Source organism: Petromyzon marinus, chromosome 1 (genome assembly GCF_048934315.1).
Source record: "Petromyzon marinus isolate PM22_M1 ecotype Great Lakes invasive population chromosome 1, UKy_Petmar_22M1.pri1.0, whole genome shotgun sequence".
Classification (NCBI taxonomy): domain Eukaryota; kingdom Metazoa; phylum Chordata; class Hyperoartia; order Petromyzontiformes; family Petromyzontidae; genus Petromyzon; species Petromyzon marinus.
In genome coordinates, this window is record NC_133667.1 from 3,235,576 (window position 1) to 3,253,061 (window position 17,486).

The 17,486-nt window shown below is 46.6% G+C and overlaps 1 protein-coding gene across 4 annotated transcripts in view; it reads left to right on the forward strand.

Moving 5' to 3' along the window:
* Window positions 1-3,667: 3,667 nt before the first annotated feature.
* LOC103091688 (neogenin) overlaps window positions 3,668-17,486 on the forward strand; it is a 267,517-nt gene continuing 253,698 nt past the window's right edge. For 3 of the 4 annotated variants that reach the window (XM_032947567.2, XM_032947655.2, XM_032947737.2), the window contains exon 1: window positions 3,668-4,382. In XM_032947567.2, the coding sequence (XP_032803458.2) occupies window positions 4,280-4,382 (103 nt within the window). In that variant the 5' untranslated portion in view covers window positions 3,668-4,279. The remainder of the gene's footprint in view (window positions 4,383-17,486) is intronic. The other variant, XM_032947835.2, reaches the window with a different exon arrangement.

Here is a 17,486-nt window from a genome sequence, read left to right on the forward strand (position 1 = left end):
TGCCACAATGCAAAAACTACTTCCTGACCAGAGCAGTGTACCCTCAAAACTGTTGGGCAGTGTTTTTCTTAAAATATCTTGGTGCTATCCTTTGGAGGATATAAAAGCCACAAATAATCTAATGTGAAGGTGGCCGGGATAGCTGATCCTGTGTTTGCCTCTCTCACTTGGAGTCACTGGTAAGTTAATTTAGTTTTTTGTCGATTGTGGGTATCTGACATAAGTGTTTGCACAGCGAAGTGTTAAATGCAGTATAACTGTGGACCTCATCAAAGAAGCGGGATCAACTTCTGGAACAAAATTTGCCGACTTGTTCACAAAATGTTTTGACAGAAATGAATATGCTACAATCATGGAAATTTGCCTGAATTATTATTGTATTCTATTTAAATGGCATAGAACCATTCACTGGTAAGACCACCTCAGCTGTGCTTAACTCAGCTCACTTTAAATCTTCAATTAAGGACATCTCACTATCTCCAGGTTATTTTTGCTTGTCATTTTCGATGTGGTATCTTTGTTTACCAAAGTTCTTGTGACTGACACCATTACAATCATTGAAGATTTAGTCCAACAAGGACTGAATGCTGATGTACCGGCCCTGGTTAGACAGTGCCTCACCAACACTTACTTCACCTGGAATTGAACATTCTACAAACAAGTTGAAGGTACCCCAATGAGCTCTCCCTTATCTCCAGTTTTAGCCAATGTTTTCATAGAGAACATTGAGACAGATACCATCCAGGCATCCACCCTATGTCCTTCCTTGTGGAAGAGATACGGAGATGATACGTTCGTCATCTGGCCACATGGCCTACCAGCTCTGGACCAATTCTTCAACCACATCAATTCCATACACCCAGCCATCAAATTCACCATGGAGGTGGAAAAGGATGGCAAGTTACCATTCTTGGATGTGTAAATCGAAAAGAGACCTGATGGCTCAATGGGACACTGTCTACAGGAAAGCCACCCACACGGATGCCTACCTAAAACCTGACTCCCACCACCATCCATCCCAGAAGAATTCCCTCATCAAAACTCTATACCATAGAGCTCGTATTTCCGACCATCACCACCTAGCCAGTGAACTGGAGCACATACACCAATCCCTCAAGAAGAATGGATATTTAGACTGCACAATCTGTAAAGCTATCACCCTAAACGTTGGGAAAGAACCATCTGAGGACCCAATCAAAACCATCACCTTGCCATACATAACAGGGGTCACCAAAAAGATTTTCAAAATCATGAGCAAACACAAGATCCAGGTACGGTTCAACACAGTACATAAAATTCGTGATTTGATCCCATCTGTGAAGGATGTGATCCCTGACATGCAATACCCCGGTGTGCACAAACTAAGCTGTGTCTGCGGCAGCAGTTACATTGGGGAAACTCAGCGACATGTCTCGGACCGGGTTCGTGAACATAAGGCAGATCTGAAACACGGTAGAACCAATACCTCAGCCGTGGCTGATCATTATTTTAACGTGATGGGCACACATGAAATTGATTTTGCCAAGACGAAGGTACTCTGCAAACCCACTGGCTATCAGCAAAGATTCGTTCATGAAGCCATCCAGATATATAAACACATACACAATTTCACACGAGAAGATGGGTACAAACTGAGCAATCACTGGAAAGACATTATTAAGCAGTTGAGGTCATAACTAGCTGTGATGTTCCTATCCCACCTACCTATGTTAGCAGTTATTTTCGATAATGTTGCTGGTGGAAACATCCATAAAATTAAATAATGCCACATTATTCATTAACATTTTTTGCCATATATTTTACAGTGGTACTGAATGATCACTTTTCGACCCATCTGATGTGTACATATATGAAGTAATTGTAATGGTTCGTACCCTTGCTGAGCCATTGAACAACATGTCACTTGTTTTATAAATGCATTATAAAAGTTATGCAAATAGATACTTCCAAAACACACAATAATGCATAAAATCTAAAGCACAATGCATTTCCATGCATAGAAGTCACACACACGTGGTGGTAGTAATTAGACGGTACTGGATGGTGGCTATAAGACTGGTGATGGTGCTGTCAAGGTTATAAGACCTTGGGAAAAGTAACGAGGGGAGGGAAGCAGAAAGAGAAGTGTTTTTGCCTGCATTATGGTCGTTGAATATAGTATAAAATCTTGATTTGAAGCTTTCGTGACTGCAGGAATCCATACTCTTCGGTTCTTTCGGTAAAGTCACGTAGGTAGAAAGAACCAAAGAGAATGGTATAAAATGTCCTATACATATAACTGCTCGACCCGAGCTTTAAGTGCCCTGATACTTGCATTGTCTTTGTACTGGTCGCCTTTTGGCATTCTCTGGTCTGACACTGGTGAGACAAGGGCATCGAGAAGACTGTTTCTGGTGTAGACCAATCAGTTTCAAAGACAATGCATAGAATAATTATTAGAGGATGTTTGTTTGCATATTTTTCCCAAAGTATGTGTGGTTCAAGGCTGTTCAAGGCCCCAATATACAAATATGCTCAAAATGTCCCCCCCCCCCAATATATTGCTATAAAATATATTTCTGTTTATATGATTGTGATTATGGTTGTGCTTTATTAATTCATAATCTTTGCCATTACATACAATGAAACAAGAAAAGGTTAAAAGGAAAAAAAAACAGAAATGTAATACTATTAGAGATTAATGTAAAAAATAAAGTCCATCCTATGTGTTAGTGAATTTTTCTATATTTTAGGCAGGAAATTCTTTTCAAATTTAGATTTGGTTTCTGGGGGGATCCCCACACTCCCTGGAAAATTTGGTCCCCCCTGAATGTTAACTCCATGGCTACGGCCTTGGTGTGGTTAATATAGACTTGATGCCTTGCAAAAGGTATCTATTTTGTGTGTTGAACATCTTAACACCTGTGCTGTAGCCAGAAAGGCTGAAACCTATTATTATTTTTCATAATAGTATACATTCGTCGATAAAGCACAGTGAGGTAGGAATTGGATGCTCCACCCATTAATGACTTCAAATGGAAGTGTGTGTTTGTGCAGTCGTGACAATTATTGAGAGTTAAAGAAGATTTTGTCATGAGAAATGTAGTAAACGCTTCTTTATTCACATTATCTGAGTGAAATTGCACGTGCTTTTTGTTGTAAAAAAATTTCACCCGGATGGGCTGATCGAGGTAGAAATTTGATGCTCCACCCAGGATATGAAAACATGATTCCAACTCCAGGTGGAAGTGCGCTTTGTGCAGTCGTTACAATTCTTGATAGTTAAAGAAGAATTTGGCACCAAAAAAAATCGAGCGAAACTTCTTCATTCACATCGTCTGCATGGAATTACACATGCTTTTTTCTCGTTTCAAATTCACCCGGGTGGGCTGATCTAGGTAGAAATTGGGTGCGCCACCCAAGATATGAAAACATGATTCCAACTCCAGATGGAAGTGCGCTCTGTGCAGTCGTTACAATTCTTGAGAGTTAGAGAAAAATGTGGCACCAAAAAAAAATCGAGCGAAACTTCTTCATTCACATCGTCTGAATGGAATTACACGCGCTTTTTTTTTGTTTGCCGTTTCAAATTCACCCGGGGTGGGCCCAGGAGTGACCGAGCCGCCGATAGGGGGCGCCGCGCTCCGCGGCCAACGAGATTCGTCCGCGCTCCCGTTCCGCGCGCTCCACCCCGCACCTTCTCCGGCTGCGCGACCGCCTGCAGGAGCCGCTCGCGCGCGGCACGGACGACACTCTCCACCGCAATGCTTCCCTGCCCAGCACGGCTCCTCGCCGCGGCCGTCGCTTCAACGGAGAGTTCCCTTCGTGCTCCGAGGATCCTGCGGCAGCGGGAGCAGCAGCAGCAGCACGACGGTGGCGCGAGATAAGGTGAAACAAAAAAAAAACCCGTTCCGGACATCGCTGGACTCTCGACTTCTTTGCGATCCTCGCTCCTGAGCGGCGAACTCTTTAAGCCGCGTTTCGTCATCATCTCTGCAGATACAAGGCATCGTTTCGCATTGCGAGCTTCCGTCTTGTCGCTTCGGGATTTCTTCCTCGTCGTGTAACGGACACGCTATTATTTACAACTGCCAACAACAACAACGACAACATCGCTGCCTGGATTCCACGGCAACGCACAACTCCTGCTACTCGTCGGTCAATCGTGCCCTGCCGTGGACTGCAGCGGTGGGGGGGTGTTTGGGGTGGGTGTCAGGGGGATGTTTTGTGCGGAGTAACCGGGATTTAGCGCCCTCCCGATCGGCTGCTGCCGGCGGCCGTAGCGTCGCAGGGCTAAGCGATGTCGCCGAGTGAAGAGGAGCGCGCGGCGAGGCGCCGGGCTCCCGGGACTCTTACCCATCGCCTGGGATCGGCGCTGCTCCTGGGCTGGGCCGTCTTCACGCGTGAGTCTTTTGCGACGTCTCTCTTTTTTTTACTATCCCCCCCCCCCATGTGTGTGTGTGTGTGTGCCGTGTTTGTGGAGCAGCTCCCTCCCCCCGTGTGTAATTTCACCAATGTACGTCTGTCGCCCCCACACACACACACACCACTACCACCACCACCTCCTCGGATACAACCCGCGCCGCCCTTCATTAAATGCCTCCTATTTTTAGATGTGCCGCTTGTTCCCTCGCTGCTCCCCAGGCAAGCCGAGAAGTGTTGTCCGCCGGTCTCACGGGTGGACATCGCTGGTGTCGTCGAGGACGATCACAGTTACACGCAATATATGTTACGCGTAAAGGACGTGCGTCTGTGTGTGCGCATGCACGTGTGTGTGTGCATGCACGCACGTGTGTGTGTGCATGCGTGCACGTGCATGTACACACACACGTGCATGCACGCACGCACGTGTGTGTGCGCGTGCACGCACACACACACGCACACGTGTGTGTGCGTGCGTGTGTGGACACGCAGGGGCGTTACTGCAGGGCCAGGACACGGGCAGAAGGCGTCCTTACAACGGCGCGCCAGAGGGAACGCGCACAAATGCGTGCGCACACTGCTGCTTACGCGAGTGTGTACGTGTTAACTCGCGTGTGTGTGTGTGGGTACAAGCGTGTGTGTGTGTGCACTGTGTGTGTGTGTGCACGTGTGTGTGGGGAGCGGCAGTGTAGCGGTTAGCGCGGTGCGCTACGAACCTGGCGACCCGGGTTCGATTCACGCTCACGGCCAACACCAGTGACGATTATCTGAGCCGGTCCCGGGCCTCCCCCTAGGTCGACTCAGCCTCAAATGAGTACCTGGTGCGGTGTGTAAACATCGCCACTGGGGAGACAAAGGCGGTCGGGCGTGGTGCTGGCCACCCACCCCTTCGTGTACCGTTCCGGCCTTCATAGGTGCTCGCTAACAGCACTTGCCCCTACAGTCTGTTAAGGCTATACGGGGGATCTTTATCTTTGTGTGTGTGCACTGTGTATGCACTGTGTGAGTTCGATTCTCGCTCACGGCCAACACCGGCGACGAGCATCTGATCCGGTCCCGTGCCTTCCCTATAGGTCGACCCCGGTGCGGTGTGTAAAACATCACCACTGGAGAGACAAAGACGGCCGGGCGTGGTGTGGTGCCAGCCACCCACCCCCTAAAGGACCGTGTCCCAACAATCTTTTAAGGCAATACACGGGGGGTTGTTGTTGGGTATCAGCGTGTGTGTGTGTGTGTATCAGCGTGTGTGTGTGTACCAGCGTGTGTGTATCAGCGTGTGTGTGTGTACCAGCGTGTGTGTATTAGCGTGTGTGTGTGCATCAGCGTGTGTGTGCATCGGAGTGTGTGTGCGCATCAGCGTGTGTGTGCATCAGTGTGTGTGTGTGTGCATCAGCGTGTGTGTGTGTGCGCATCAGCGTGTGTGTACCAGCGTGTGTGTATCAGCGTGTGTGTGTGTGCATCAGCGTGTGTGTGGGCATCGGAGTGTGTGTGTGCGCATCAGCGTGTGAGTGCACCGGTGTGTGTGTGTGCCTCAGCGTGTGTGTGCGCATCAGCGTGTGTGTGTGTGCGCATCAGCGTGTGTGTGTGTACCGGTGTGTGTGTGCATCAGCGTGTGTGTGTGCACCGGTGTGTGCACCGGTGTGTGTGTGCACCGGTGTGTGTGTGCACCGGTGTGTGTGTGCATCGGCGTGTGTGTGCATCGGCGTGTGTGTGTGCGCATCAGTGTGTGTATATGTGCACCGGTGTGTGTGCATCAGCGTGTGTGTGCATCAGCGTGTGTGCGCATCAGCGTGTGTGTGTAAATCGGCGTGTGTGTTTTTACGGGCGTGTGTGTGCATCAGCGTGTGTGTGAGCATCGGAGTGTGTCTGTGTTTACCGGCGTGTGTGTGCATCAGCGTGTGTGTGCATCAGCGTGTGTGTGTGTGCACCGGAGTGTGTGTGTGCACCAGTGTGTGTGTGTTTACCGGCGTGTGTGTGTGCATCAGCGTGTGTGTGTGTACACCAGTGTGTGTGTGTTTACCGGCGTGTGTGTATGTTTACCGGCGTGTGTGTGTGTGCACCAGTGTGTGTGTGTTTACCGGCGTGTGTGTGTGTTTACCGGCGTGTGTGTGTGTTTACCGGCGTGTGTGTGTGTTTACCGGCGTGTGTGTGTGTGCACCAGTGTGTGTGTGTGCACCAGTGTGTGTGTGTTTACCGGCGTGTGTGTGTGTTTACCGGCGTGTGTGTGTGTTTACCGGCGTGTGTGTGTTTACCGGCGTGTGTGTGTGTGCACCAGTGTGTGTGTTTACCGGCGTGTGTGTGTGTGTGTTTACCGGCGTGTGTGTGTGTGCACCAGTGTGTGTGTTTACCGGCGTGTGTGTTTACCGGCGTGTGTGTGTGTGTGTGTGCGCATCGTCGATGCACGCGAATCCGCACCAAGCGATGCGCGCGCACGGCGGTCGCCTCGTCGCTAAGTGAACCCCAGAGTCAATGGAGTCTCGCCGTGTTAGCGTCACGAGCGGCTTGACATTTGGGGTTATTTATATGTAAATCACGACAGGTATGCAGGCTGGGTGGTGGTGGGTGGTGGTGGGTGGTGGTGGTGGGTGTGGGTGGGTGGGTGGTGGGTTGTGGTGGGTGGTGGTGGGTGTGGGTGGGTGGTGGTGGGTGGTGGTGGGTGGTGGTGGTGGGTGGTGGTGGTGGTGGTGGTGGATGGGTGGTGGGTGTGGGTGGGTGGGTGGTGGGTGGTGGTGGGTGTGGGTGGTGGTGGGTGTGGGTGGGTGGTGGGTGGGTGGTGGTGGGTGGTGGTGGGTGGTTGGTGGTGGTGGTGGTGGGTGGTGGTGGTGGATGGTGGTGGGTGGGTGGTGGTGGGTGTGGGTGGTGGTGGGTGGGTGGTGGGTGGGTGGTGGTGGGTGGTGGTGGGTGGTTGGTGGTGGTGGTGGATGGTGGTGGGTGGGTGGTGGTGGGTGGGTGGTGGTGGGTGGGTGGTGGGTGGGTGGCGACGGCCAGAAATGCTGCACGCACGGCGCGCATTCGGCCCGCGTTCTTTTCTGCTCGAGGTGAGCAGCAGGGGGGGGGGGGAGTGGAGGGGGGTAACTTACACCCCGGGGTTTTAATATTCAGGACGGATCTCCTCTCCGGATCGGCTGGGAGAGAGAGAGAGGGGGGGAGGAGGTGGGAGAGAGAAGGAGAGAGAGAGAGGGGGGAGGAGGTGGGAGAGAGAAGGAGAGAGAGGGTGGGAGAGAGAAGGAGAGAGAGAGAGAAATAGAAAAGAAAAAGAACACAAAAGAAACACACAAGGCGGTCTCTCGCCTCATTTTGCGCGCTCACGACATTCTAGAGGATTGCCTCTTTTATTAGGGTGGTAAACTTAGCACGTTACCGCTTGCTTTTACGCCGACAGCGTTGGGTTCACGAGGGCGGACATCGCAATTCTGGGCTATTCACATCGAAACGAGTTTTATACAATATTGACGACGAACGGCGTTGCTCGTCCTGACAGATTGGCACCCAAAACAAATTCTCGGGAAGGAAAAAAAATCGTTTTGGCTTGTTCTACGACGGGAAATGTACATGATGTGGTACGCGACTTAATGTAAACTGCAGCGTGAGTATGCCCACGTCCATGCAGTGCTGTATACATGTATATACCCTCGTTGAGAATATGCTCCTTATTTCCATCGCATATGTGCCTTTGAACACAATTCAGCGAATGTGTCGAGATCTACGTGTGACAGAGCCGGTCAAAAAATAAATAAAACATTGGCGAGTCCGCTTTGGTTCTATCGGTAAAGTCACGTAGGTAGAAATAAAATAAAACTATTTACATTATGAGACCTCCTTTGCCAGAAACAAGATATAGGAATAGGTTTTACCCTTTTAACTGGCACATAAACTGACACCTTTATTCAAGGCATCATGTTTGCAATAACCACAACACAAGCAGTCAAAATGCAAACAAAAAAGACAACTCTGATAATAATATGCAATTATTATCCTATATTATATTATTATCAGAGTTGTCTTTTTTGTTTGCATTTTGACTGCTTGTGTTGTGGTTATTGCAAACATGATGCCTTGAATAAAGGTGTCAGTTTATGTGCCAGTTAAAAGGGTAAAACCTATTCCTAAAATAAAACTAATCGCGACTTTTCGATTGCAACACAAGCAATCTTCATCAGGTGGAACAACCACACGCTCACTTCAGCATTTTTTTCTTGCTGTGGTCGTTCCACCTGATGACGATTGCTTGTGTTGCGATCGAAACGTCGTGATTCATTTTATTTTGTTTTTCTACCTGCGTGACTTTACCGAAAGAACCAAACATTATGGATTTCTGCAGTCACGAAAGCTTCAAATCATTATTAGCCCTGGCGAGTGTCTACATCATTTGAGTTTCTGCCAGTATTTAAGAAGGGCCGCATTATGTACACCAACTCGCACTGAATTGCTCCGTTTTACGGAAAACGTCAATGCACTCATTGGTTTGCTGTATGAGGACGAGCACGTAAATCGAGGTGCTTCACACGATGTCAAATTGGATACTGTTGCTCGATTGTACAATGGTAATTTCAAGAAACATTTTGATACCACTTTACTGCTTTACACTATCAGCAAATAGATATCAGTGCAGTTGTAACTCGGATTTTGGCAGGCTTGGGCGTTCACCCACCCATCTCAGGGGAGTTTGGTGGCCGCGTGGAGCTTCCATTGATGTTTATGGACGAAATTAACATTGGCGGCCCGCAACGCTGCTCACGATTTGCACGCGAATATGTGCTGTATAAATGCCATTACAATATGTGCAAAAAGAGCTTGGAATCAACCGTTCTTGGTCTTTGTCAATGATTTAATATATTACATGATGGAACACAAAAACATCCACGATTGCTCGAGAACTGCATTGTTGGGACACTTCTTGTCTTATGTTACAGACACATTTGAGAAACTGACTGATAGGCAAAAAATAAGAGAGAGAGATAGCGAAACAACTGTAGATCGGTTTCCTTTCTCAGTAAAAAAAATAAACATTTTATGTTTCTTACTAGACAATTTTATACGTGGGGAAAACCAGTAAGTGTGTTTTACCTTTTTTTATGTGGTTACTGGAAATACCCAGATATACTCACATATGTAAACATACACGGAAACACCGACAGACCTTGATCAAATCCACTGCTGGATAAAGGCCTCGTGGTCTCGAGACTCAACAATTTATCTTCTTGCATACGAGTTAATGTTTTCATTGCAGGCGATATACACCAATTACATTTTGGCGCATTAATATGCTGATTTTCATTATTTGTGTCTGTTTTTCTATCTCAGTGTCTGGATATTTTGCGATGTGTCTCCGTTTTTGTGTGTGTCTCTGTATTTGTGCTTGTCTCTGTGGGTGTCTATATTTCAATGTATCTTTGTCTCTGTGTCTCATTGACTGTTTTGTCTCCGTGTCCCTGTGGATATTTTCGTATCTCTGAATCTTTGTGTCAGCGTGTCTATGTGTCTCCGTGTCTTTCAATTTGTCTGTGTTTTTGTACCTGTGCTTCAGTGGGTCTCTCCAAGGCTGCCTCTGTGTCTCTATCTCCATGTGCTGCGTACGTCTCTGTCTCTGTCTTTGTCTCCGTGTCATTGTGTGTGTCGCCGTGTTCTGTGGGTGTCTTCGTATTTTTTGGTGAATCTCGATGTCTGTATGTTTCCGTGCCTCTCTGTGTGTTGGTGTCTGTACCTATGTATCAGTTTCTGTGTCTGTCTCCTTGTCATTGTGTCTCCGTGTATCCGTGGGTGTCTCTCTGTGTCTCCCTGTTTCTATGCGTCTCTGTATCTCTCTATATATCTCCGTCTCTGTGTTGCGGCACATGCTTTGATCAGATCACATTTCAGTGTCTCTTCTCTCCTTGTAACTATGGGATTTTTCGGTGTTAAACACTGCTGATAACCCACACATAACTGGAGTGGATTGCTGCGTGGCTCCTCTTAACTGCGATTCATTTGCAGGTACAGCAATTGGAAACCGTTCCGCTGTAACCTATGGGGGACATTTGAGGTTGATGGCTGATAATTGGAAGAATATAAATTTTGATTGAAAGCTTTCGTGACTGCAGGGATTCATATTCTTGGTTCTTTCGGTAAAGTCACGTAGAAGGGAAACAATAAAATAATACAAATATAAAACAATAAAATTCTCACGACGTTTCGACTGCAGCACAAGCAATAATCATCAGGTGTGAAAACCACAGCAAGCAAATTTGAAAAAAAAAGTGTTTTATATTTTTTATTATTTTATTGTTTCCCTTCTACGTGACTTTACCGAAAGAACCAAGAATATGGAAGAATATAGCCAAGGTATTTGACGTTTTCGCGGACCCTATTTTTCCCGCGGATAATAGGATAATAGGAGTCACTGGTGTTAGGGTTGTAGTAGACGTTGTTTAATGAAGTGCATTTGCTATGAATAAGGACCATTGCCCAATACGTCGTCTATAATGTTTTTATTTTGTTATTGACCAATCTAAGTTATTTTAATTAATGTTTGATAAATTTGTAGATTTTTTTTTAGGTTTTGTAATGATTCCATGCAAATGTACGGAATGCTGAGTTTCAGTCCTACATTACTTCGTGCATATTTCTGTAAAGTAATTAACCACCCCGTTGTGAATACTTGATACTAACTAGATAAGCTGGAACTCATCGATTTACGGAACATGAATTGTAATCCTGCCGCATTCCTGAATCTAAGACGACACGTGCCGAAGATTAGATTGCTTTTAGCTCATTTGATACTTGTGGTCACTATGGAAAATATCGAAGAAATGCAATTTCATCAGAATAAAGTTGAACTGGTTTATATGAATTATACAGTATTACTTGCACCCCCATTTAAAGTGTGCATATTGTATGCCCAGGATGAAGTGTGATTGGTTAAATTGTATCAGAGAACTGTTGAAAAACCCCCCCTAATTTGCATATGACGATGCAAAATTACACTTTCTGTATATGTGATTGAAATGTACAGCAATCCCTTGCCAACCACAGACTACCCATCCGTGGATTCATGTACAGGCAGTCATTGACATTACGAACACCCGACTTACGAACACCTGCACTTACGAACCAGTTTCCATAAAATGTATATATTTTTTTTACATTGACTTAAAACTCGAACTCATGCGTACAAACTGAACCACCGGAACTATTTTGTGCAGTGGAGCGATCGTCTCCGAAATGTAATGAGTCAACTTCGCGCTGGGAGTGAGTGTCTATGTGTGTACGCGTTTGTGCACATGTGCATGTGTGTGAAAGTAAGTGTAGTGGTTAGCTTGCTGCGTGCGCTACAAAAGCGGTAACCCGAGTTCGATACCCGCTCATGGCGCACACCAGTGACGATTATCTGAACTGGTCCTGGGCCTCCCCTAGGTCGACTCAACCGCAAATGATTACCTGGTGTGGTGTGCAAACACCACCACTGGGGAGACAAAGGCAGCTGGGCGTGGTGTTGGCAACCCACCTCCTCGTGTGCTGTGCTGGCTTTCATAGGTGCTCGCTAACAGCACTTGCTCCTATAGTCTATTGAGGCTACACGGGGGATATTTGTTGTGTGTGTGTGAAAGTGAGTGTGTTGTAGGGCTGCTTTGCCTCATGAATTAGCAGAAGTAGCCATCCTTTCTGAGTGGTTGGCTAAGGTGCTATCTGTGGAGGAAATACGAGGGGCAATCTTGAGTCTAAGATCAGGAAAAACGCCGGTTAGATATGATCTGCCAAGCAAAATGCTGAGAGAGGGTGGTGTCTGTGTGGAGACTGCCCTACATGACATCATCACAACTGTCTGGACCAGAGGACAGGTTCTGCAGGATTGGAAGGATGCCCTGGTGGTTCCCCTCTTTAAGAAGGGGGGGCGCACAGATTGTAACAGTTACGGGGGCATTTCTGTCCATAGTGTGCTGGGAAAGGTCCTGGCAAGGATTATTTAACATCGCCTTGTCAGGCACGCCGAGGAGATACTTGTGGAGCCCCAATGTGGTTTCAGACCAGGGCGGTCCTGCACAGATGCGATATTCTCTGTCCGTCTGCTACAGCAGAGGTGTAGGCAATTCCAACAAGACCTACATCTCTGCTTTATTGACCTGATCAAGGCCTATGATACCATCAACAGGCCAGGGCTGTGGGCAGTTCTTCGTGCTTTCGGAGTCCTTGACTCTGCTCACAATCATTAAGGGCCTTCATGATGGCGGGCAGGCCCGAGTAAAGCTACGTGGTCAGGAGTCAGAGCCATTCCCTGTTCACCTTAAGGTGCGATAGGGATGTCCTCTGGCTCCCCCATTATTTAACATCATCTTTTACCACGTAGTTCGAGAAGATTTCCATGGATGTACCGGAGGAATTTCCATCTGTTACAGATACAACGGGAGGCTCAGCGATGCCCGGGTGCGGTCGAGGGATTGCTCCCTAGTGGTCAACTATGTTACGTATGCTGATGATCTGATAATTGCTGCTCACTCAGAGGAGGAGTTGGAGGTGCTGCTGCTGAACCTGGAGTGTGCCACGAAGAGGTGGGGTCTTACCATCAGCCCCACCAAACACTCCACTCCCTCAGCTCCCCATTAGTGATGGAGCAGTTGTGGAGAGAGTAGAGAGCTTCCCATACCTGGGCAGTGTGCTTATGACCAGCTCCGGTTTGACAGCAGAGGTCTCACCCTGAATCATTCGGGTGGTATTATTGTGTCATCGGCTGCGCAATGCTGTCACTCCACACGAAGCTTTGGGTCTTCTCGGCCACAGTCATGCTCTCCCTTCTCTATGCTTGCGAAACGTGGACCCCTCTAATCGAACATCTGCGCCGGTTAGAAACATTCAGGCTGGCATGCCTACGTTTCATCCTGGGTTTAACCAGGCTGGATTGTGTGAGGCGCTCACAAATCCTTGAAAGATCTGGACACATTCTCATCAGTGAGCTCCTCTGGCAGGCAAGGCTGTGCTCGCTGAGTCATGTAGCCCGCATGCCTAGCCACCGCATGCCCAATCGGCTTCTGTTTGGCCGCTTGGAGGGGGCTAAGCGGGCACGACATGGGCTGGAGAAGAGATGGACTGATGCGGTATGGGAGGATGTGGAACTGAGTAGACTTGCCGACGACTGGTATAAACAGTGTCAAGATCGGCCTCAATCAGTGGAGGTTCGTGAAGGACGCTGCTGGGCAGTTGGAGGCAGTCACCCTCCAACAACAACAGAGGGCAGAGGAGTGACGCTCACAACAACGAGCGGAGAGCCGGGAAGTTAAAATGCAGCAAGTTGGCACAATGGGGGGTACAGATGGTGCATCTACCGGTCATCTCAGTCAGCTAATCCATGGCACCTGGGTCTGTACCGAGACCTCCTGTCAGCGAGCCTTCGACACTTCACGTGGCCTCAAAGTGCACCTGGCCTGGCACAGACGCCGTGGTGATGTCACCGTCAATTTGTGACGAATGGCGAGTATTGGTATTGGCGTGTGTGTGTCTTAAGGCTACACGTGGGTTTTGTGTTTGTGTATGTGCGTGCACGTGAGTGCCCCTTCCACTCCGTGTGTGTGTGCAATTGTGGTGACTCATTGCCCCCCTTTCAACGAGCAAGCCAGCATCGAGATGCAAGGAAAGCGAAAATATATTTCTCTATTCCTGTTTTTTTTATTTTATGTTTTATTTACTGTGCAGTATTTTTTCAGTGTTACATGCAAATCTACAATATTCCTTATTTATGAGTTTAACAATGCTTCCCTTTTTATTTAACTATAACACATTTCAAAACACTGACACATGAGCATTTAAATGCAATACATTGTGCTCCGACTTACAATCCGTTCAACTTATGAACGGGTCTCAGGAACCGATAATGTTCGTCAGTCGAGGACTGCCCATATATACATGGTTTATTATTTGTATACCAATTTTAGTATCCAAAGGGTAAGCACGTGGCAGCAACACGCATTTACAAATCTTGTGTGGCCGCAGATCTCCCCCGTGCTACAGCGCCACCCATGGCCACCCGTGGTGCTGCGTAGCTTATCAGCTGTTTATATTGTTCCACTGTACAGTATTGTAATTCTCACAGCCCATAGACCGCATCGCAACCACATTAAGCTTTGACAAGTCTGACCATGGCTGTGATTGCCCTGAACCCCTATTTCCCATAGGCCCTTTACTGACCACGAATATGCCTACCACGACCTTTTCCAGGAACCTAACTCCCGCAGTTGTCTAGGCATTGCTTTATTGCTACAAGTAATCTGCACCAACCTCCATCCCAAATACACCATGGGGGAGACCTTCATTCAGCAGTTTATTGAAATAAGAGCTAAATATTATTACCGTGATTTATTTATCGCCAATAGTAAAAAAGTTATATATATTTGATTATTAAGCCAATGATAGGGTTAAACCAATTGCAGCCAAATTTACAATTGTTAATAGAAATAAATCAGAGCAAACTATGCTAAAGTTTGGAGGATCAAATAGGTGACATGGATGTTCCACTTTAAGTAATGAATTAACAAGCATAGTAATGGTTAGTGCATTGAAACTGGGGGAAAGGTTAGAAAGCAAATTGTCTGAAACCACAAAAATACTTGTTTCGGAAGAGGGGAAATATAAAAAGAGATGGAGGTGCGATAAATTGAATACACAAAACTCAGTAAAACGCTTAGAAAAAATAATTACAAAATCAGAGAACGTTCAAACAACACACAAACATGTGTAGTAAAAAAGGTGTACAAATTGATACGGCATCTAAACTGGACCCAACGAGTGACCACTGTAGATGTAAGAACAAGGTTGCACATAGAAGACCTGATGCAAGCAGTGATGAGAAGAAAATTCGCACTAATTGGACACATGTAGGATGGACAACAACAGGAAAATGTTAATTGTCTTTGGAAATATGTAAGGAACCGGAAAGAGAGGAAGACCTACGTAAATTAGAATGTCTTGACAAAAAAAAGATTGGTGCCAGAAAGATGTGTACTAATTGAGCATATTAGCACAAGACAGAGGACAGTGGAAACAAACGATGAAATGTGTAGTGGACACCCACGGGATATCTGCCCATGGATTGTGATGATCTTTTTTTCGTATGGCTGATGTAGATGCAGAGCAAAAAATAACATTTCACTTTAAGATGGTCAAATCAGACAACTGCTTCAGGAGTAGCAGAGTATATTCCTGTAATGTCTCCTTTGTATTTGTGGATCGGGCATTGCATCGTTATATGTTGAATGGTCTGTTCTGGATGACCACAGTCACACACTGGAGAGTTTTTAAGTTTCCATTTGTGCATGAGGTATCCACATCTGTCATGGTTTGTGCAGATGCGGTTTAGGGTGGACCATCAGGTTCGTGGAAGATCAAACCCAGGGATCTTCTGCATTGGGTCTTTCACAAGGTGTATGTGAGATATTTTGAACTCCATTCAGCTCTCCAAGCTTCATCAGGGTTGAACTCGCATTTATGAAGGTTAAGTGCATGGGTTCTAAACGGCTTTGTGTGACTTAAAGCGATGACAATGGACGTTATTGAAGTCCTGATAAATGAGAAGGCGACTGTTTTCCTCAATTTGCAGGACTTCCCGGAGGGTTTCAGAGTTGCGGTGGATGGGTGGTGAGAGAGATGTGTGACAGCACGGGCGGCCAGGGTGTTGCAGTGTTCAGTTGGACATCAACAAGTCGAGTGTGACTACTTCTGGTCTCTACTGGTGCACAGTACTCGGCTACAGAGTACACGAGGGCCACCCTTGATGTCCGTAGCACTGGTGCTGATGCTCCCCAGCTTGTGCCTGCCAGTTTCTAGACCTGGTTGACCCTTGGTTTGGTCTTGGCGGCTACCTTTTTCAGGTGGTCATGGAAGGTGAGCGTACAGTCCAGCTTCACTCCAAGATAGTTTGGGGTGGGGTCGTGTTGCACAGTGTTGCCGCAGAAGGCCACTTTCAGAGTGCGCTTGGCGCTCCTATTATCAAGATGAAATGGAGTGACTGGTGTCTTATGGGGATTTGGCTTGAGCCTCCATTTGTGGAAATAGTCCCCCATGGTGTTTAGGTCATGGTTCAGAGTAGATTCAATGTTGTTGAAAGTGGTTGCTTGCGTTGTCAGGGCAAGGTTATCCGCATATACAAATCTGCGTGACCTGGTTGGTGGCATTTCACTCGTTTAGACATTAAAGAGCATTGGCGCGAGTACTGAAGCTTGTGGCAATCCATTGTTGAGGAACTGGGATGAGCTCGATTTGTTGCCCATATTGAAACACAGTCGCCTATGACTCAGCATTGTCCATATCAGGCGTATTGTTTTGAGGGAGGGAATGGTCCTTGCGAGCTTCAACATCAAGCCCTCAATCCAGACTGTCATAGGCCGACGATAAGTCCCACAAAGGCTGCATCGGTCTTGGATTTCGTCTGGAAACGTGATGATGATGACCAACTGCCAGGCGGTAGTGAGACAGAGATGCTGACATAAGACAAGAGGACTTCATTGCATTTCTTCAGGAACTGTTGATGTTTTTTTTTGCATAATGCACAGAAGTTGAATGCTCTTTGTTTTAATTTCCATGTGTTCAATCTTGATTTGAAGCTTTCGTGACTGCAGGAATCCATACTCTTTGGTTTTTTCGGTAAAGTCACGTAGGGTATAAAATAAAATACTTACGTGACTTTACCAAAATAAACAAAGAGTATGGTTTCCATGTGTTGCTTGAAAGTTATGGTTTTCTGGACTGCACCATATTTCTTTTATGATGGGAGTTTCTTATAATGAACAGCTTGCATTCGAGATAAAAAAATGTTATATTCAGGACTGGAGCATGAAGGCAGCAGAAAGGATATTAACAATTCACCAATCATGAAATAGATGAAACCATAACTTTAGAGATTTAATCTTGCAATTAATGAAAGAATATTAAAAAGCTGTTTATATATTAAAAAATGCATATAATGTAGGAATCAAACAATTTCTCGGATGAAGAGGAGGAAGTTTAAGATCTCAAACATAAAGTCAACTCTGCAGTATAAAAAAATAGAAATTCTTCTGGACTATATGGTGTAACTGTAAACATCATCAAAGTAGTGGGACAACCTGCTGAAAGAATATGTG